The sequence below is a fragment of the Chanodichthys erythropterus genome, chromosome 18 (assembly GCF_024489055.1).
Source record: "Chanodichthys erythropterus isolate Z2021 chromosome 18, ASM2448905v1, whole genome shotgun sequence".
Classification (NCBI taxonomy): domain Eukaryota; kingdom Metazoa; phylum Chordata; class Actinopteri; order Cypriniformes; family Xenocyprididae; genus Chanodichthys; species Chanodichthys erythropterus.
This window is the reverse complement of record NC_090238.1, coordinates 21,316,790-21,337,913: the sequence shown is the minus strand read 5'-3', so window position 1 is coordinate 21,337,913 and position 21,124 is coordinate 21,316,790. Positions and strand designations below refer to the sequence as shown.

Below are 21,124 nucleotides of genomic sequence, written 5' to 3'. Positions count from 1 at the left end.
GGTATTTTCTCTATAATTCTCTATCACTTGTTATAAAGTTTAGAAAATGAGCAAAAATGTTTACAAAGCTTTTTTTTTTTTTTTTAATGACACATGTGACACCTTATTTATGTAGAAGACTGATTGATACACAGTATTCTTTTTCTAATTATAAAAATTTGAATGTTTCTGATTGGATGTATATATAGAAAAAATTGAGACACATCCAGAGTTACTCATTCTACTCATTCTATAATCATATTTTTTTGTATGTATATATATATAGAGAGAGAGAGTATTGGTTTTTGGTGTCAGTTGTCAATTACAGGGGAGTGTTGCCACTTCCACAGCTCACTAACAGAAGTCTGACTCAGGTAAATGTGGAGCTGTCCAGGGTGCTGTCTGTCACACAGATACTAATGCTGGGGGTGCTGTCCATGGTGCTGTGTGCTGGGAAATGGACTTAAAGAGGTCACATTACACCCTTTTACAAAGTCTTGATTTTGTTTCGGTGGTCTACTAGAATAGGTTTTCATTCTTGAATGTTCAAAAAACACATTATTCTTTACATATTTTACATTGTTGCAGCACCTCTCATCCCAATCTGTCAGTTCAGTTCCGGCCTCTGTATGAAACCCCTCATTCTAGAAAGCACAATAGGTGAATATAATAACTGGTTATATACAAAAGGTGGGATATGATGTCAAGTACAGCTTCTGAGACTTTGTTACTATGGCAGCTTGGCTATTTGTGCTTTTGAAGTGATTTGCATATCAATGCGTTGTGTCTGTAGAGATTCGCAACTTTAAAGGGACGTTACTCTGATCCTCTGTTGTGAAATAGACAGGCTTCTTTCTGTAAAAGATAAATAATAAAGCAAATTATTGTGAATTGTGAAACAAACTACAGCAAACAAAATAACAGAATAAGAAAACAATACAAAAAAAGCTGAAAACATTTTGTCCTTTTTCTTATACCTTGTCTCTTCAATATCTTCTATGGTTTCTGGCAATCTTGCATTGTTAGTTTCAGGGAGAAGCCAAGCGATGAGACCAGAAAAGATGGCTATCGTGCAGAAAATGACCTCTGGGAGGAGTGTCCACACGTCTTCTAAGAGCATGATGAGAGGACAAATGGATGCACCCAAACGTGCCATAAAACTGGTATAGCCAAGCCCATTCTGCCTATGGACGTGAAAGGGAGATAATAGAAGCATTTTCAACCACAGTGTGCTTAATAATTAGAAAAGGGACATGGTAAATTCTAACCTCATGACAGTAGGATAGAGCTCAGTGGTGTACAGGAACACAGTTGTGAACGAAGCTTCTGAAAGTCCTTTACCCAACACTGCAATCACAGTCCGAAAAGTCCAGTATTCTAAACCCACAGACATCCACACAAGAGGTCAGAGAAAATCATCAGACAACCAAATCACATGTCACATACTATGCCATTCATAAAAGATGGGCAAAACTGTTTTGGGCAAAGCAGTGGTTCTTTAAAGGAGACCTATTATGGCCCTTTTTACAAAATGTAATATAAGTCTCAGGTGTCCCCAGAATGTGTCTGTGAAGTTAAATATACCCCACAGATAATCTATTATAACATGCACTGTAAAATGTAATTAGTTGAGTTTACTTAGAAAGCTTAATTAAACTGTGGGGTTTACTTAAAAAACTTAAGGAAACCGATTGCCTTAAATTTAGCAAGTAAGTTAACTCATCATTTTGAATTGATCAAACTAGCTACCGCACAGTACAGAGTACTTAGAAATCTTGAGTATTCACTGTAAAATGTTAGTTGAGTTTACTTAGAAAGCTTAATTAAACTGTTGGGTTTAGCTACCACACAGTACAGAGTACTTAGAAATTCAATTTTACAAATTGAGTACTTAGTTCAGTCATGTTAAAAATCTTGTTCACATTATGTAGAAACTGCCTTAATTTTCTCAAGCATTTTTTACTCAATGTTGCAGCAATGGACCATACATTTATTTCTATTTATTAAACTGGAGATACTGTTGAAAATAATAAAGTTTGATGTCACCATCATGGTGGAAAGTGTTTGCTTTAGTTGGGCTCTTGACCTTGACTTTTAACATTAGTGTTTCTCTGGCTGTTGTAACTTAGTGTTTGTAAGACACAGCTGTTATGGTGGAAAAAAGCCAAGAAAAATGCTGGGATTGATCTGTTGGTTCTGTACTTAGAATGTCATCATCAAAAATCCACAGATTTCATTCCAAGGATTGTACTTGATCAAAAGTGTGCTTTGTTGTTATAAACAAATAAATATTTTATTGCTGAAACTAGATCAAGAGACTGAGCACAGTTGAGATCATATATTTTTTATATTATATTTGTCAAAAAACATTTTGGGCTACTTTAAGACACACAGAGACATCAATAATCAGCGTATAAATCTCAACCATGGTGACATGCAATGCATGCTGGGAGCCATCATAGTATAAAACTCATCCATGGCTCCCAGCATGCATTGCAGCATGAAGCATGTCACCGTTGTTGAGATTTACACGCTGATTCTTGATGTCTCTGTGTGTCTATTGTCCAAAATGTTTTTTGACTAATATATTAAAAATATGATTTCAACAGTGCTCTGTCTCTTGCTATAGTTTTGATTATTAAAAAAAATACTTATTTGTTTTTAATGACAAACCACACTTTTGATCAAGTATAAACCTCAGGATTAAATCTGTGGGTATTCAATGATATCATCAGGAAAGTAGTGATGGGATTTATGGCTCTTTGAGGGGATCCGGATCTTCGCGATCCGTTCCTTTCAAAGAGCCGTTCAAAAGAACGGCTCTTTTGGCTCTTTTTAAACATTTAGTCAGTTTTAAGAAGCCAGCTTGGGGGCATCTCAGTTTATCCTGGAAATAATCACTGGGAGGAATGATGAGGTGAGATTTGTAGTCAAATAATTAAAACTCGGATTTCACACACCAATATCTGAGTTTGAATTATTCTGAAATATTGATTACTACCTAATTTGTCATGTGTGGACTATATTCCATAGGGTTGCACAAATCCCTCTGCTTAGACAGTGACATCACTATTTTAGATTTACCTTTAGTACAAAGTGTGTATGTGTGTGTGTGTGTGTGTGTGTGTGTGTGTAAAGCTACGTTGACTTATGTTATTCATACAATACCTACTCACAAATAAACATCAAAAACAAAGCCGGCTGCAATGAATTTCTGTGCAAAACAGCTTTTACTACAAACACTTCCACACAAGAACATTGTTATCACACAAGAACATTTTAATAGAAAACTAAAAATATTTAAAGTAGATAAAATTAGAATAAATAAAATGGAAATGTCTACATACTACATACTATTACTACTGTAAACTTTGCAAATAGGACATCAGCCCCTTCAAGTCAATGAACAAAAAGTGGGCTGCAATGAATGTCTGTGCAAAACAGCTTTTAGTGAAAAATTTCAATACAAGAACAGTATCACAAAAGAACATTTTTAATGTTTTTAAAAGAACAAGTTTTAAATGAACACAAAATGCAATGTAAATAAATACAAAGCAGAGGACAGAGGAACGCAGGGTTTTTTTCCACTGGAGTACTCACGTGAAGGATGCGTGCACAACTAATAACTAATATCATCACGCTATAAAGGGTTGGCCTGCGCTGGGTGCGCCCCTCCCCCTATAACTGTTCTGTCTCGCGGAGGAGCTCATTTGTGTGCATCTGTGTGAAGCACGCATAGGAAAAAAGAACGACAGAAAGAACGGCTCCCCTCCAGCCGCGACTCGGCTCCCATCGTTCATGTTTATGAGCCGTTCAAAAGAATCGGTTCGTTCGCGAACGTCACAACTCTACAGGAAAGATCCAACAGATCAATCCCAGCATTTTTCTTGGCTTTTTTCCACCATAACAGCTGTGTCTTACAAACACTAAGTTACGACAGCCAGAGAAACACTAATGTTAAAAGTCAAGGTCAAGAGCCCAACTAAAGCAAACACTTTCCACCATGATGGTGACATCAAACTTTATTATTTTCAACAGTATCTCCAGTTTAATAAATACAAATAATGTTAATTTTTAACATGACTGAACTAAGTACTCAATTTGTAAAATTGAATTTCTAAGTACTCTGTACTGTGTGGTAGCTAAACCCAACAGTTTAATTAAGCTTTCTAAGTAAACTCAACTAACATTTTACAGTGAATACTCAAGATTTCTAAGTACTCTGTACTGTGCGGTAGCTAGTTTGATCAATTCAAAATGATGAGTTAACTTACTTGCTAAATTTAAGGCAATCGGTTTCCTTAAGTTTTTTAAGTAAACCCCACAGTTTAATTAAGCTTTCTAAGTAAACTCAACTAATTACATTTTACAGTGTGTTGTAAATGCCCATTTTATGTGACAGGAAAAACATGCAGTTTTCATGCATGTAACTTTAAATGCAAATGAGCTGCTTCTGCCCAGTGCCCACCTCACTTTCCAGAAAAGGTGGAGACTGCTTCAGATACACTGCAAAAACTAACAAAACATATGTTTGGTTTTGATTTATCATCTCTATCGTGGCCACGCTCACGTGACATTGCAGTTCTTCGACATTATGAAAGTTTATTATTTGTGCGCGTTTTTCAAGCCATAACAGTTTAAACTTCTGATATATGGTTTTCTGAGCGCACACAGACGAAGCAAGTGCATAGAAAGCTGGCTGTCAGACAGCATGTCCTGTGAGTATTAAACTGATTTCTCTTACATGTCTTATTGCACTTAAACTGTCAAATACACACAAGGTTATGTCAAAAACACACAAAGTTCACAAACATAATCGGTTATGTCTGTGAACATAAACAGTAAGTAAAGAAATCACATTAGCTCTGTGTATTAAAGTGACAGCAGCATAATATACAGTACCTACTGCTGTATATGCTGTTAATATGAATTAAACAACAAAAAAAAAACAGAAAATCACTCACTGCTCTTGATTAAATAACTTTAGTAGCTTTAATAAGAATGCATTTCGTAATTGAATGTTGCTGCTAAATGCTCTGGCAAGGAAATAACTGTACAGCTCACTCAGGGGCGGAGTTAAGCTAATAGGGCAGATCCGTCACCAGTCGTGGGCGGGGCTTCCCCCTACTCTTACGTAAGAGAAGAGTAGTGGGAAATCTGGAACCACTAGTTTGGAGACACCGTTTATGATTTATGGGGATTATAGAAAAAGGAGTGGGTGGATTTTTACCATTATAGGCTGGTTGTTTACACACACTGTGTACACACATCTGTGTTCAATCACCTTATAAAAGCGAATTTTGCATAATAGGTCCCCTTTTAAGACTGGATTTTACGTCGGATCCACAGCCTGGTCCAAAACAGTAAAATTTGTCCTTAAAAAGAAAATTTCCTTAAAATTAAGCATTATAATTTATTAAAATTACCAACTGCATGTACCAGACAATATCTGAAATTATTGAGTTTTTGGTTTCTAAATATCTTGAAATATGCATTTCAGTGGTTTTGAAAGCAAATAATTGACCATACAAAAAGAACTGTGGTCATGATAAACTATGTCTATTCTTGTGAGTGAACAGGTGTCATGATCACTAGCTGGAGTGCCTTGCTTAGCCACCAGAGGGCACTCCAACCTGGACTATTGTTTTTCCTTATTGGACTCCATTTCCTTTAATCCCTTGTCCTGGACTCATTACTCTGATTATACTCTGTGTTTTCACAAATGTCATTAGTGTCTGTCTACTTATACCTGGTTGTTTCAGTCATTTGTCACTGAGGTTTAATTTACTGTCACATGCAAGTCTAAGCACCCTGTTGGTTTTAGTTTCTTGTTTTTTGTGGACTGTTTATGGATTTTGACTATTGCCTGGATGTATGACAATGATTTTGGATATCCTTAAATAAAGCTGCAATTGGATCTACCTCAAGTCTCAGAGCACCGTGACAACAGTTGTTTAATTAAGTCTGCTCCTGCATAATTTTGTTCATGATTTTTAAGAATAGACAATCATTTCATGTCGGCATCTGCTGTTTTGGCCAGATTCTATGATTTGTATCAAAAGTTGCAAAGTTTGCTGTATGGCTTTTGACATCAACAAATGTTTTCTCACCCCTTTTAAAAGCTGATGCACATATGTGTTTGGTATCCTAACTTTTTTTTATAAGACTTATAACTTAAATTTTATTAGAACCACTGATTTAAAGTGCACTAATGGCCTTCTTTGCTTTAAAATGAAACACCACATTTAATCTACAAACCTGTAGGTGTGATGATGTTGATGAGTATGCAAAATCCAGTGAGCACCAGTGTCCCGCTCTGAGAGACTCTACGGCCGATCTTGTCGAGAGTAAAGTAGATGAGGATTTTTGCCGGTACCTCTATGGCTGCGTAAATGAAGTGGGTCAGGTACAGATTAAGCCCAAAGCCAGTGATGTTTAAGCTGATGCCGTAGTACGTAGAAGCAACTCCATACCTACAAAAATGGAAGATGAATGCAAGCTCATTGCTTCCACATATTCACTAAATAGAGGCACTTTCTTCAATTCTAAAATGTAAATTAGTACACACAAAAACCTACCACACTATTCCGGAAAAGAGTGTGAGTCTCCTCAGCTTTGGGGTTTTCACAAGGTCTAAGTAAGTGTAACTGTGATCCTGTTGATCCATAGTTGCTACAGTGGACAGAGACTGAGAAAGAAAAAGAAAGGAAGGTGTTACTGTTGAAATAAGTTCTTTGCAAATATCTAAATGATGCCAAACATATAGAGCAAATGAGAACTTGTTTACCTCTAGCTTGACTCTTGATGTGAAATCTTGTCTCTTGTTAAAAGTAGCACACTTTTGCAGATACGTGTATGCTGTTTCTGCCTTTCCACTGGCTATTAGCCATCTCGCTGATTCAGGAATCAACCTATTAAAGTATAAATCAATCATTCTTTCTTCACAATTTTTCCAAACTTTTTATTTATTTATTTATTTGTTTGTTTGTTTTTATTTATTTATTTTTTTTTTAATTTTTGAAAGGTACTGCATATGAGTTTAATATATAATAAAAAAAATGTATATTATACGTCATGAACCAAAACAATAATCACTGAAATTACAATTTATTTTAAACTTTGATTTACAGTATATAAGTATAGAAATACTAAACATTTAATTCAGAATATAGTAAAAAATAAAATTAAAAAAAGAGACTCAATTATGTCATTCGCAATGGGAGTGGCAGCTCTTGTTGATAGAACAGAAATATATATGATATATCTTTGCTCTTTGAAGACAAGGGATATTTTCTATGAGAGGTGCTGGTGCTCATGGATGCACTGCACAAGTTTTACTATTGTTAAATTTACTGGTGTGGTGTGTGAGAGGAACAAATGAAAAAAAGACTTTCCAACTGAGGAAAAACATGACATGGTCTTACAAACAGGCCCTGAGGGTGAAGAAGACTTTTCTATAAAAACATATAATGGTGTTCCCTTACCACCAGGTTGCTGTAGCAAGAAGAAGAGGAGAAGTGACAGTAATAATTAGCATCCTCCAATCAGTGACCAGATAGGCAACAACGGCCAGCAGCATGTTGCCTAAACTCCAGGAAATACTGCCGAACACGCCCATAAATGTACGATGCTTAGTGTCCACCCACTCAATACCTGCAGGTCAGATCAAATGTAATCATTAAACATCAGAAATGTTATAAAAACATTTCACAAAAATTTCTACAAAAATGAACACATTCTACATTCTACATTTTTTCAAGAAGAGAAAGTGGATGAATAATGTTCTTTAATAAAACATTTTTAAAATACTTAATATTTAATGAAATTATTTTTTTAGAAACCTGCAACTTTGTAATTCCCCTTTTCACCTTTATATAGTGCTTTATATACAGTACAGATAGTTTTAAAGCAGCTTCACAGTAAAATAATGATAATAATAATAATAAAGGTGCAATAGGTAATTCTCTACAGAAACATTTACACTGCCCTCCAAAAGCTTGGAAACACCCCTGGCAAAGTGTGGTTTTGGACAATATCAGCATAAGTCCTTATCATTTTTGGTGCAAATTAGATTAAAGTAACTTGACATTATCACTGAAGACCAGCAATAATAATTTTCATTTTGATTACATTATAATAAAAAATTATATACATGTCAAAGTCAGACATGCCTCATTGCCAGCTGTGATGCCTGGTTACTGGTTTAAACTTGGCCCAGGTTTGGCCCAGATTTTTTGGGTCAGCACACCTTAATAGCTTCAACAATTGAGTTTAGAATACAATGAACCAATCAGAACCCAGTTTAGGTCAGATAGCTGCTAATGGTGGATATTTTGATGAGTTTTTTTCTATGTATAAACTGTTTATGTAATAAAATATGTGTTCGTAGTTTGTGTTGTCCCTTATCAGGTGCAAAATTATCACAAATTAAAAAGGATTCATGCCAATATTGTCCAAAACCCCACTTTTCTAGGGCGTTTCCAAACTTTTGGAGGGCAGTGTATATTGTCTGTGGAAGGTGTAGGACCATATAAAATGTACATCCGATTATTAAATTCAAACCGAATTAAATAATACAATGTCCTACCTGCCTATTAACGTATGTTTTTACATACCCTTCGTGCAGACATCATATGTCATCAGATTATACAGACAGACCTCAATCATGGAGCACAAACAGCAGCCTCCTTTTACAGTTCCTTTAAAACAATGAGCTTATGCTGCATTCACACCATAACTAAGAAACGACAACCTGTGATGTTGTAACCGGAGCTGTTCATGTCCTCAGACTCAGAATTATGTGTATCCAATATCAATGTCAACAGTAACAACACCGAAATGATTGAACACCGAAGTTGTTTACATTCATTATTATCATAATGTTATGTGCTTTGAGACATTAGGTACGCTTTGCAGAGAGCAGCTGTGTGTGTGTGCATTCAAGTGTTCTGGAGAATGCGTGGCTTTGGACAGCGATTTGCAGGGAGGGTGGGATCGTATGCTTTCAATGCTAGCAGGCTAACGTTAGCATTTTCCAGATCCCCTACTGCACCTTTAATCAAGTATAAGACAAATTGAGCTAAAGCAGCTCTACAGAAGACAATAGTGTCATCATCTAGCTCAATTCAGTTCAAGTTTTGTTCTCATACGATAAATTACTGTAATTGTCCTTGCTAAGACTGGTCACTTTTCATTTTGGAAGTGTTCAAACTGAACAGCGTAATGTCTCTGAGTCCTAGGATAAAATACAATGGAGAGAAAAAAAATACAAAGCAAAGAATTAAGTCAGTTAGGTTTCAGAAAAAACTTACTGAGCACAACTGATATGTTTGTGATTCCTGTCAGTGCCAATCCAGTCAGAAAGTGGAAGGCAGCAAACATGATGTAGTTGCTTGAGAAAGCGCTAGCAACACTAAACACTATAGATAACACATAGGACACCAGCAGCATGCTTCTACGGCCATACCTGAAAACAACACATAGATGAGCAATGACCCTTCAGTGCATTAATACTGCATTCATAATATGATAAGTTTCATTAAACTATCTCTCTGTGTTACTATATCACACTGCTGAAAGATTCTTAATAGAGGATATTGGTGTTTTACTTGTCACAGAGCACTCCAAAGAACACAGCTCCAGCCATGACGCCCAAAAAAAATATGGTGGCTGATGCTTTAGCCAGTCCCCTCTTGTCACAAACTAAATCAAACTGTTTGATGAATTAAAGAGAGAGAGAAACAGAAAAGAAAAAAAAACTGTGAGTGGTGAGAGGGCGGAGAAGAAACTACATGATACATTTTAATGAGACTTTACATGTGTGGCGAGAGTGCTGATGAATGTGCTGTTGTCATACTCCCATCCATTCTGACACTGGACTACAGCAACCTCTGAGGGGCTGGAGGAGTTCATAAGCAGGTGGAACTGAGGATGGGAGAACATGTGACAGGAAGCCGGAGTCCCGTCTTCCTGTGCAGGAACACTGACAGTCAGTCTCTCTTCTCGACTCAGATTCCCAAGGATCCCGTCAGCATCCAGAGAGCTGATGTCACAGTGGTGAGATGGGATGGCGGCGATAAAATTGTTCAGCAGGAAGTGACATGGGATAGTGATGCGAGGTATGAACAGCAGTAAGATCAGCGCAATCTGGTAACGGCCAAACCCATCTGCCTCGTCCAGAATGTTGTCAAACTTCATTGTCACCTGGAATCTCAGACAATAAAACATCAACATGATATATCAACATGGTTCATTTTCATTACCATTCAAAAGTTTGGAAATTAATACTTTTATTCAGCAAGACTGCATTAAATTGATCAAAAGTAATAGTAAAGACACTTACAATATTTCTATTGCAAATAAATACAGTTCTATTGACATTTCTATTCATCAAAGAATGAAAAAATGTATCATGGTTTCTACAAAAATATCAAACAGCACAATATTTTCAACACTGATAATAAGAAATGTTTCTTAAACATCAAATTAGCATATTAGAACGATTTCTGAAGGATCATGTGACACTGAAGACTGGAGCAATGGTGCAGAAAATTCAGCTTCGTCATCACAGGAATTAATTATATCTTATAAACAGTTATAGAGACATTTAACAAAAACATAAAAAAATTCACCAACCCAAAACGTTTGAACTGTAGAGTATATTTATATATAAATATGTGTGTGATAATAACATTAATAAATATTTTTGAAATAATATTTATTAATAGATTTTTTTTTTTAGAACAATTCAAAGCAAGGATCATAGACTAGGGCTATTCTAAAATTATATCACTAGAACTAGACAAACTAAACTAGAAAAAAAAAACTAGATAAGTTTATCATAAATCCATTAGTAAATCATTGAGGCTGTTTGTGAAACAACTACATCACAGACCATTTCAAAGATTCTGTAAGGGCTCTGATTAAACTTCTTGTGTTGTTGGACTCTGAAAACACTGTGAAGCAGCATGAACTCTTTTTAAGTCCATTCCTTCACCCTACATTAGCCTCATAGCAGGCAATGAACCACAGGGAGTACAGAACTCTGTTTGAATGCTGAGCACAGCTGTTGAGACACACACCAACTGGACATAACACATTTGATTGTATTTTGGAGTAGTACTTGCTTGATGTAAATGGTTTAATTCCATTATTTATAATGGTGGATGCTGCAAATGTGTATTAGGTTTTGCTGATTTGATTGCCCAGTTGCTTATCCTCTCAAATAAATAAATAAATAAAAATCCATACATTAATCAACTTAACTTAAAAAGATGGTCCATTGTGAAGCTGTAGATTTTATATTAATTAAATGATCACACTGAATAAAAAATTATGTGTCAGTCACTATTTTGTGCTTTTAAAAGCACTATGACACTATTCCACCAGTGTTAAAAAAAATCCAAGATGGAAAAGACTCACCTCTTCTTGAACTTGAGTATTGAAGTATGTGGATGATCTTTGTAGAGTGCCGTGATGGTGAAGAGCTTCAAAAAAGAAGAGTCAAAACACAGACAGGAGGATACTGGAGCACAACAATGAACAATACTTCTTCTTAAATAAAGGCTAAATGAAGCCCCTCCCCAAACACACTTCATCTTTCCTCCCTCTCTGCCTCCTTCAGTCATAGAGCGAGAGATGCTGTTTTTGGCTGTTGATTAACTTTTTTCAAGCATTTCTTCATCCATCTGTTTCCCCTATACTGTATAATGCACAGTACAATGTCTCTGCTATACTGATTACATGATTACAACACCAGGCACAATCAGTGTTTAGCATCAGAGCTTTTGCTGTAAAATCCTCAGAGGAAATGGAGAGAGACATTTCACTACAGGGATTCGCTGTAGAAACCTTTCATACTGAAATCCTAATCAGAATAATCAGACAGGAGTATGATGACGAGCAGTTAACTTGCAATTACTGTAATGACCACTGACAGGTATTATACAATCAAATTATTACACAAAACTACTTCAGCAACATGAACTGACCAATTAATCGGTGATCCCATGTTTGACTATACAAAAGACTTATTAATCTCAGTTCTCAATTGACCATTCGCAAAGACCTGCCCCCTTTAGTTCCTGTTGTAACATCGGACAAGACATGCCGCTCTCATAGCAAAAACATGATGTTCTCACGCACTGAAAAATACATCGCGGAGCAAAGAGGACACTGACAACGCGTCGACAGACAAGACAGTGCAGGTTACTTTTGATATGATATTAATTAGTAATTTTTAAGGAAATCTAAACAATAAATACTGTTTTGTGGCTCTTTAATGTGTCGTGACAGATAGCTGTAGCGCCTCAGATCAAGCGGCTCGTGAACCGACAGGGCCCCTCTAGGCTGTCTGTGGACGGTGCATATTTCATAATTACAGTATTGTAATGAGGGAAACCCTACTGTACATCACACAGGAAACACACTGGTGTACATTACAACATTAATTATGCATTATTAGCCTTAAAATGGGCTGTCCACAGACTGCTTACATATATATATATATATATATATATATATATATATATATATATATATATATATATATATATATATTTTTTTTTTTTTTTTGAGATAACAATTGGGGAATACAAAGAAATTTCTGCATCTGTAAAACAATAAAATCAAAATTCTGCATCTTATATCATAAATCAGTCATGTTTCTAATACATCAAGTATCCTTTTCAACAGCTTAGATGTCTTTACAGCTTAAGATATTTCCCTAATAGAATAAGAAGTTTTTTAAAGTTTTTTAATAGAATAAGAAGTATATTATCCAATTCCAATAAACCAGTATCTCAAGCCATAAATAAGACCATTACATCAGTTATAGTGACAAACTTGTAAAATAACTCAAAAAGAAACAAAGAAACTTTTAAAATAATTTTGTATAATTACAACTGAAAAATAAGTGTACAATTGTTTCAGTTTCTTCTTTACAAAAACTGCATAATGGCAAAAGCTCTTCTTAAAATTTACTAATAACATTGTTACATGGATAGTATCTGTTTATTATTTTAAAGTGACTTTCTTTGACTTTATTAGGAATTACATATTTATTTATATCTGACCACAAATTCTGAAAAACAAGGGAGTGATAATTCTATTTCCACTTCACCATTGCCTTAGGTGAAGCACTTCCTTTGGTTAATATTCTTCTGATATACATATTATTAAAAAAAATTTTATCCCTAATGGAAAGGGCTCCAACAGTCAGAGTAGGAAGAGAACCAATTACAGGATTATACATCTTTTCGTTTTTTTAAGATTAGTAGTTTCGGTGAGATACAATGAATGAGTTTTAAATATTCTTTAAAAGATACATTTGTCCCAAGATGATTAACAAATTCATTATAATTATATTAATCTACTAACCCCTGACTGCTTTGTCAGACAAAATGGCAGATTTGGCGTTATGATTGATTAGATCACCTGTCAATCAATCTCCTGGAGAAGGTTCAATTAGTCACAATCATGCAGATGGAACCCAAACATGTCTAAAAGTTTCTATATGCCCCAATCTCATCTTAACAGCTGTTTGTGCTTGAATAGGTTGTTCTGTCCAGAGATTAGACTTTAAAATGACCATTTTAATTGTTGGTTAAAAAAGTCTAACAGATCCAACTAATTTCTGCCCTTTATCCTTGAACCAGTTTGAGGGACACAGAGATCTGGTGCGATTACATAGTGTTCTCAAATTCACTATTATTGACCATTGGCCTAAAATTAGATGATGCATGCAGCTTGAATCAGTATCTATTTGTGAGGAATACACACACTCTACCATAAAAGTTAGGGGTCAGTAAGAATTTTTTTTTAAGAAATTAGTACTTATCAAAAGTAACAGTAAAGGCAATTATATTAAGTAATGTCTGAAAATTCAGCTTTACAATCACAGGAATAAATTAAAATGTAAAATATATTCATATAGAAAACAGTTATTTTAAATTGTAGTAACATTTCACAATATTACTGTTTTAGTGTATTTTTGAACAAATAAATGCAGTCTTGGTGAGCATAAAAGACTTACCACAAAGGTCCTACCGTCACGTGTCCCCTGAACCCCTATGTCCTCGTTTTGCCTATAGTATCCCCCTAACAGTTTAATGTTCATCATCGCATCTCCGTGGAGCGCCTATTTTGTCCCCTGACTGCCTATTCTACAGCATAGTCTTCCTCTCATCCACGAGTAGCCTACTGTGTACCCTAACTGCCTATTTTTCCACAAAGTGCCTATTTGGTCCCCTTACTGCCTATTCTTCATCACTTTGTCCACAAAGTGCCTAAGTACAAACAAAGTACACACTACCGCCCCCTGGGGTGCTTACGTTGGTGTGCTTTTGGTGATTTTTGGCTCTTTCATTTTTCTTGCCTTTTTATCATGCAAATTTGTGTCAGCATTGCCGATGGGCACAGGCAGAGTCTGCTGAGTGACCGCTCAGGGCAAACCAGTGACCTTTTATGTATAGATCCATCGTAGCGGCTATAACTGTCGGTGTGATGCCCAGGGGCATGTGACGTGACTTTCTGTAAAGTTTGGGGCCGAATTAGGGATTCTACAAAACTGTCCACAGACTGCTTACAGGGGGTTACAGCTGGGATGCTGTTTTCAGGCTTAGAGCCCTAGCTGTAACCTATTCAACAGGGCCCCTGTAGGCTGTCCATGGATGGTCCTTATTTCTTAATTACAGTACTTTTATGACATAAAAACTACAGTACGTCACACAGAAAACAATATACATTACAACATTAATTATGTATTATTGGGCTTGAAATGGGCTGTGCACAGACTGCTTACAGGGGCCCTATCAGGTAAGTTACAGCTGTCATTTCCTGTGGGAATTTGACCTGGTGCAACTCAGGAACCAAGCTGGGTTGGGGCTCCGGACTCCCGGAATGGGGGGTTACTTGGGTACCCCCTCATGCCGGGAGTCTGGCTCCAACTCGGCTTCCTTCCTGAGATACACCCGGTCAAAATTTCATCCTCCATACCTCCAGAGCCAAGCTGAGTTGGGCCACACTGGGTTCGAGTCCTGCCTCATGGACTTTTCCGGATCCCGTCTGCCTTCTCTCTCCAATTTTGCTTCCTGATAACATTTCTTTAGTCATTTGGCAATCCTACAGCTACTGTAGTGAAACCACTCTTACCAGAATGTGATACCACCTTAATTAATGAGGACAAATTACTAATTAAAGTGGCAATTAACGACCAGAGCAAGTCAGTACCTCGGTTTGAAGGTTGGTTCTTCTTACTGTCTAGTGCCCCCATTACTGCACTCTGACTTTAGGAGCTATACAGGCCAGGGAATGAGCACCCCCTGCTGGCCTAATAAAGCATCTTCCAATGACAATCAAGTTTCTTCCATCCATGTTACAGCCTGGCTCGGGCCTGCTTACTGTAGCTTCGCTAGTGAGCCAAGGTTTGGCCATGAGATGCTACTGCTTTGAAAAGCCACATTAAAATGGGTCCAAATAGACCGGCAGCACATCCTGAGTGGCTTAAAATATCCCTCAGAATGAGCTACCACCTGTTTTGCAATACAGTATAGTCACACTAGAGGAATGCTCTTACACATTCTGTTATTCTAACTGCACTTATTTCTGCCATTGGTGGTAGCAGCAGTGGGTGGTCATAGAAAAGATATTAACGCTTTTTCACCATCTCGCTGATAAAATTTCTTCAGAACCACACTTATCAGAATGTGCTACCACCTGAATTAATGAGGTTAAATTACTAATTAAAGTGGCAATTATCGACCAGAGCAAGTCAGGACCTCAGTTTTAAGGTTGGTTCTTCTTACAGTCTGACAAATGTGGGTGAAATGTTTTGAATTGAAACATTTAAAGCTTAAATATACAACCATGTTGAATTTCAGCCTATAAAAATGCAAGCCCTAAAAATTCAGTGAATTAAAATGTAAGCACGATTAATGCAAAGCATATTTTTTTCAAGTAGTGCAATTCAACATGCTTTTTGTTTCAAAAACATATGGCATTATTTTACTTCTATACTTCTGGTATGTAAAAGCGCTTTGCAATAAGGTTGCCACAAGGTGGCAGAATAAAAAAAAAACTCCTCAAAGCCGTTTAAACGAAGACTTGCAGTCTAAACGAGACTTCCTAGACTAATATAGGCTATATATAAGAGATTTGTATGTCAGTACACGAATTCATTTCAAATCTCTCATCCTAAAGTTGTAAGGGGTTGTCTGGATGGGGAGGTGATATCTAGTTCAGTTGCCCCCAGATCAGATGGTGGATTTTCTGGCAACATTACACCGTGTCGAGTGTCGAACATTAGAAGGCTCAAGTTTCTCAAAAAAGAGCCTTTTTCCCCTTATGTGTTCTTAGTTTTGATAGGTCTGTACTTACATAAGTGGCCTCTCAGTCAGCAGAATGAGGGCAGCCAAAATCAAGTCATGTGACGTCCTTCAGATACAGTACACAGAGCGTGTGATGGATCTACGGAGATGTGAGTACAACCCATACTCCCACCAAATCTTTGAATGTGCTACTTAAGAGACAACCCGTAAAATGAGATTACGAAAATGAGAACAGCAAGAAGCTTAATTATGTAATATCTTCAGTATAACGAGCCAACATAGAAAAACCCAAGCTCGATAACTTTTTGAAACATGGATGCTTTTCCAAACTTTCTCAAAAAGGCCCGTTTCACTAAGCACCTAAATATTTCATCACTCACTCTTGATTAAAAATTAAATTCAATTATTTATTTGCAAATAATTCAACCTTTTGTAAATAGATTACTAGCAACTACCCTCTTCTTTGCTTTCATTTGTTCATCTTTTGCCATATTTGAGCCCATATAGCAAAATGTGTTTATCATTAGAATTGTTTTTATTGGAGCACCATTGTACACAATGACAGTGGCAGTTAAATCAGGTTGTTTTTGTAATTGATTTGGTTGTGGTAGATGCATTTACATGTCAACAAATGATTCAAGGGTCTTTCCTACCTCTACTAACTACTAATAACACCAGCAGACTATAGAAAGCCGCTGTTTGGTAGAGCAGGATGTGTCAAACCCATTTCCTGTTTTCGCTTCAAATGAGCTCATCTTGTGATACTATTACACAGTGTTCGACAAAATAACATTTCATCCCCATGTGGTTCTGTTACAATGCAATAAAATACTGTGATAGGAACTGATTTCAATCCAGAACATTCTTAACACAAATTAATGTGAATTTTTTTTTTATTGATCTTTATTGTATAGTGTATTTAATTTTGCTTGCTTGTTTCCTTATTTTTACAATTAGATTAACTTAACCATAATCGAACTCTCACTTAAAGTTGATCTTTTAAAAACACCAATGATTTAATAGCACTGTGAATGTATCTTTAAGAAATTTCAAAATGAATACCCATTTTTCATTCTATACATATGCAATCTCAGGACCTCTTTGATCCTAAATCACCAATGTGTGTGTGTGTGTGTGTGTGTTTCCTGGTCTGTGTGCAGGTTATTAAAAGCAAGTTTAATGCTTGGCTGCTTTCACATTAACAGACCAGTGGAACACAATAACCTTGTGCTTCCAAGGAGACCTTGTCTACACTGCTGCGATGGTAAATGCGCTTTTTAAATTCTTTCAATTCCTCATGCACATACATGTTCCCTCACTTTCTCATTCCAGCTCATTATTTACTGTAGATAAAAAACATGTGTGTTTAATCTCAAAGGAACTGAAATCCACCTTGAACAGAAATGAAGATATCTGAACTGCTAGTGTTCTGTTTCATATTGCACTTTATTCAGTTCCATAAAACTTTCAGGATCTAGAACACAAAGTCGGAACCATCAGCCTTCACTGTCGCAGAACGCTTATTGCTTTGCACTTTTTCTTTCACATTTTTGAGCAAGTAGAATAAAGGACGCTGACCCTGAAGGGTCCGTTTGCGGTGCCATAGATACAACAAGAGAAATACTGCGTTCTCAGAGTAAAAACTCAAACAAAACACTTTTCACATGTTGAGACTTGTGTTACACAGATAAAATTTGAAGACCAGTAAAGGACAGAAAACTAACATAGAAAAAAACCCCACACCAACTACTACAAAATGAATGTCTCTGGAACGGCATGGATGTTGTATGGTGTCTGTGTGCTGTGATCCACTGATGGAGGCTCTGAGAGTGACAGGTGTGGGTCGGTCATGTGATTTGGCATCCGGGTCACAGTACAGAGGTGTTGGTGCTCTAGGATCCATTGGTTCCCAGACACTTTTATTTTCCATCATGAAACTGGCCGGAATGTTGATTCTGTCTTCGTGGTTGGTTATGATGATGAGGACACTGACAGTGGCAGGTGCGGGGCGGTCATGTGATTCTGCATCCAGGTCACATGACACAAAGGCTTCAATGGTCCAAGATCCGAAGGTTTCCGGACACTATTTTGTTTTCCAGCATAGAGCCAGCCGGAATGTCGATTCGGTCTCCATGGTTGGCTATGATAATGACTGTTCCCTGGTGAGGACAGAGGAACAATCAGACTGTGCAACATCCTGCAAAAATGTCTGATTGCAGAATTTAAGATGTTCCTTGCTCTTACCTTCAGTGAGACGTGCTTTCCGAAGGTCACGTCACCAGACACCGTGAGGTGATCCAGCTCTAGCATATCTGGAATGCTCTCGAATCGTGTGAGATATTCCTGAACCTGAAAGACAGAGAGAACTGAATAAAAGCTTGCTAAGTATTAGTTAGATTGGAAAATATACGTCTGTTGTGAGTGATTGTTCTTTAGAGAAAGTCTAAGTGGGTTTCTGCCTGGCAGACCTGGTAATGTCACATTGGTAATGTTATGCCGTCTACACACGGTGTAGTGTAAGAGGAACACAATGTGTTTTGAATGGATCATTTGTTGTGAATGCTTCATTAGGTACGGTACCTTGGTGAAAGAGCTGCCCAGTTTGACATGAGGAGTTGTGGGAAACTCACGCCTCTCGCTCATGGTCAGAGACCCTGCCTCCAGGCTGTACAGATTGGACATAACCAGTAGGAGGTCAGATGTGGTTTTGACGGGCAGGAAGCGGCTGCGAGGCACGTTGATGCCCAAGGCGTTATCAAAGCACTTAATGGCAGCACCCACTGCAGTCTCCAGCTGAATGACATTCAAACCCCCATCTAGAGTCTGAGAGGGACAAAGAAAATGATTTTAAACAACAGTTTTGTAATTCTTTTATAATTGTCAAACAAATTAAATATTTGTACATAACACAATATCATCAATTTGATTAGTGACCAAGAAATATTAAATGTAATAATAATACATTTATCAAAATTTTAAAAAATTATATATGCAGATTTAATTGAAAAAAAAATTTTCAGTGTAGTTCCCAGGTTTTTATAAACCCCACTGTATATAAAATTGGACCTAAAGTCTCAATGAAATGAAAATAGTGACAGATCATTTCCTCTGTACTGTAATTTTTTGTTGGTTTTTCACTGTAAATTAATCAAACTACATTAATCGAATTACATGAGTGGAGAAATCTGGCATACATCATCAGAGTTGTCAATGTAGTTATTTTGATTAAATTAAATAGTGAAAATGAAACGTATGCATTGAAGAATCGTTCTCAAGATAGATAATATGCATTTAGAAAACAGGTAGGGTGAATTTTCATTTCATACCAACTTAAAAAGTTCATATGTTATTTGTCAAGTAACCATGTATACTTGTTGTATGAAGAACAAAAAGTGATGTTAAATGGCAGTGAGGAAGTGAGAGGTATCAATGCAAGCACTTTGAAGGAGGTCTTGGTATCACACAGGCAGAAAAAGTACAAGGTCGACAGGGACAGAAGTGGGAGGGATTGGATGTAAAGTAATCTAGAACAGACTAAAATTTTTGTCTAGCTGGATGAGAGCCTGGTCCTCAAGGGGAGAAACTGTGCTACAATACGAAGCTCTGCTGAAATGTGTACTACTACTACTACTACACACACACACACACACACACACACACTTAATTGGTTATCTAAATTAGGGCATACCATAGAATTGTATTGATTTTATATATTGCAAATTATAATTATTACACACTCATCCCTTTGGATGTATATACTGTGTCCTAAGACGCAACCTTTTCTGACTTAACCAGCTTCATGTGTGGAGAGACAAATTACTTGTCACTTGTAAACTGGAAATGCTGCAGTGCATTTGGTTTGGGCCCAGTGATTTATGCATCAATAGTTTTTCCAATTGAGGAGGTCCCTGAATACCCTCAAAGGGAGCTTTTTTTGCTCACTTCTAAGAATTCTGCCCCCAAAGTATAACTATATAAACTGACACACACACAAAACACACCTCATCTTATGGTTACCTTTCATTTCTTTAGTCTCCTGTAATGGACTGAGAACAGAAAACCCAACAGAAATTGTTTATAAATGTAAAAGTACCCTCCATAAAACCTCTGATCACACATTGAAGCCTTGAACGAGACCCCAAATGATCTCTACTCAAATGAGATATTGGGCTTGGTATAAAACAGACACTCAAACACAGTTTGCTTGTGTAAAGCACAGACTGTAAAAAAAAAAAAAAAAACTTAAAACCCAACTTGTGAAGTGGAGCAGGGGCATTTTTACTGCTTGATAAATATAACCAGCATGGCCGAATTAGACAAATATTAAGTCTGCTTTTTAAAATAAAAAAGCAAATGTAGTTGGATGGCTATGCGCAAATTGCAGGAAACTGTATTTGTGCAATGTGCGCGTGTCAAAAGATCAAATCCAGTTTGAAGATTGTGACATTTAAACACACACATCTACCCGATCATGTAAACACTATGTTTAGATTCATCAATCAGAAAAGTGTCCATGTAAACTTAGGTCATGACTGTAATCCCTCGGAAAAGACTTATAATATGTAACATCCAGATTTTCTCCAAAAATTGTGGTTTCTGCAAGTTTTCCTACCTTAGGGTTTACTATGATTTCCATGTCCATGGCATTCTGTTCCTGTAGTCTCTTTATGGCAGATAGTGAGATCCACAGGTTGTTAGTGTTGAAGATCTTAAACTTGGTCACTGATTTGAATTCATCAACATGAGCTTTGGGAACCTGGGCAATCTCCAGTAACCGAAGCTTACCATCATACTGAATGAGCGTACCTCCCTGGGCAACA

General features: G+C 36.8%; 3 protein-coding genes across 4 annotated transcripts in view; 1 reads left to right on the top strand and 2 right to left on the bottom strand.

The window, feature by feature from the left end:
- Positions 1-299: 299 nt before the first annotated feature.
- On the bottom strand, positions 300-11,470 carry LOC137006778 (solute carrier family 22 member 7-like). The gene is made up of 11 exons (XM_067367820.1): positions 11,401-11,470; positions 9,796-10,189; positions 9,588-9,691; positions 9,291-9,445; positions 7,464-7,632; positions 6,767-6,890; positions 6,558-6,667; positions 6,238-6,452; positions 1,248-1,356; positions 957-1,163; positions 300-834 (listed from the first exon to the last, which is right to left on the bottom strand). Exons 2-11 carry the CDS (start codon positions 10,174-10,176, stop codon positions 753-755), a joined length of 1,656 nt encoding a protein of 551 aa, XP_067223921.1. The 5' UTR covers positions 10,177-10,189; positions 11,401-11,470; the 3' UTR covers positions 300-752.
- A 5,355-nt stretch (positions 11,471-16,825) lies between these two features.
- wdpcp (WD repeat containing planar cell polarity effector) overlaps positions 16,826-21,124 on the top strand; it is a 114,129-nt gene continuing 109,830 nt past the window's right edge. The window contains exon 1 of the mRNA XM_067368345.1: positions 16,826-17,568. Coding sequence (XP_067224446.1) covers positions 17,484-17,568 — 85 coding nt within the window. The 5' untranslated portion in view covers positions 16,826-17,483. The remainder of the gene's footprint in view (positions 17,569-21,124) is intronic.
- ugp2b (UDP-glucose pyrophosphorylase 2b) overlaps positions 17,725-21,124 on the bottom strand; it is a 34,319-nt gene continuing 30,919 nt past the window's right edge. The window contains exons 7-10 of one of the 2 annotated variants that reach the window (XM_067368355.1): positions 20,917-21,114; positions 18,885-19,127; positions 18,549-18,653; positions 17,725-18,463 (exon numbers count right to left, since the gene is read on the bottom strand). In XM_067368355.1, coding sequence (XP_067224456.1) covers positions 18,356-18,463; positions 18,549-18,653; positions 18,885-19,127; positions 20,917-21,114 — 654 coding nt within the window. In that variant the 3' untranslated portion in view covers positions 17,725-18,355. The remainder of the gene's footprint in view (positions 18,464-18,548; positions 18,654-18,884; positions 19,128-20,916; positions 21,115-21,124) is intronic. The other variant, XM_067368354.1, reaches the window with a different exon arrangement.

Coding starts and splice junctions, on each gene's coding strand:
- LOC137006778 (XM_067367820.1), bottom strand. CDS start 10,176: ATGAAGTTTGACAACATTCTGGACGAGGCAGATGGGTTTGGCCGTTAC. Junction 1,164..1,247: donor CTCTATCCTACTGTCATGAG/GTTAGAATTTAC, acceptor TCACGTCCATAG/GCAGAATGGGCTTGGCTATA. Junction 835..956: donor GAAGATATTGAAGAGACAAG/GTATAAGAAAAA, acceptor TATCTTTTACAG/AAAGAAGCCTGTCTATTTCA.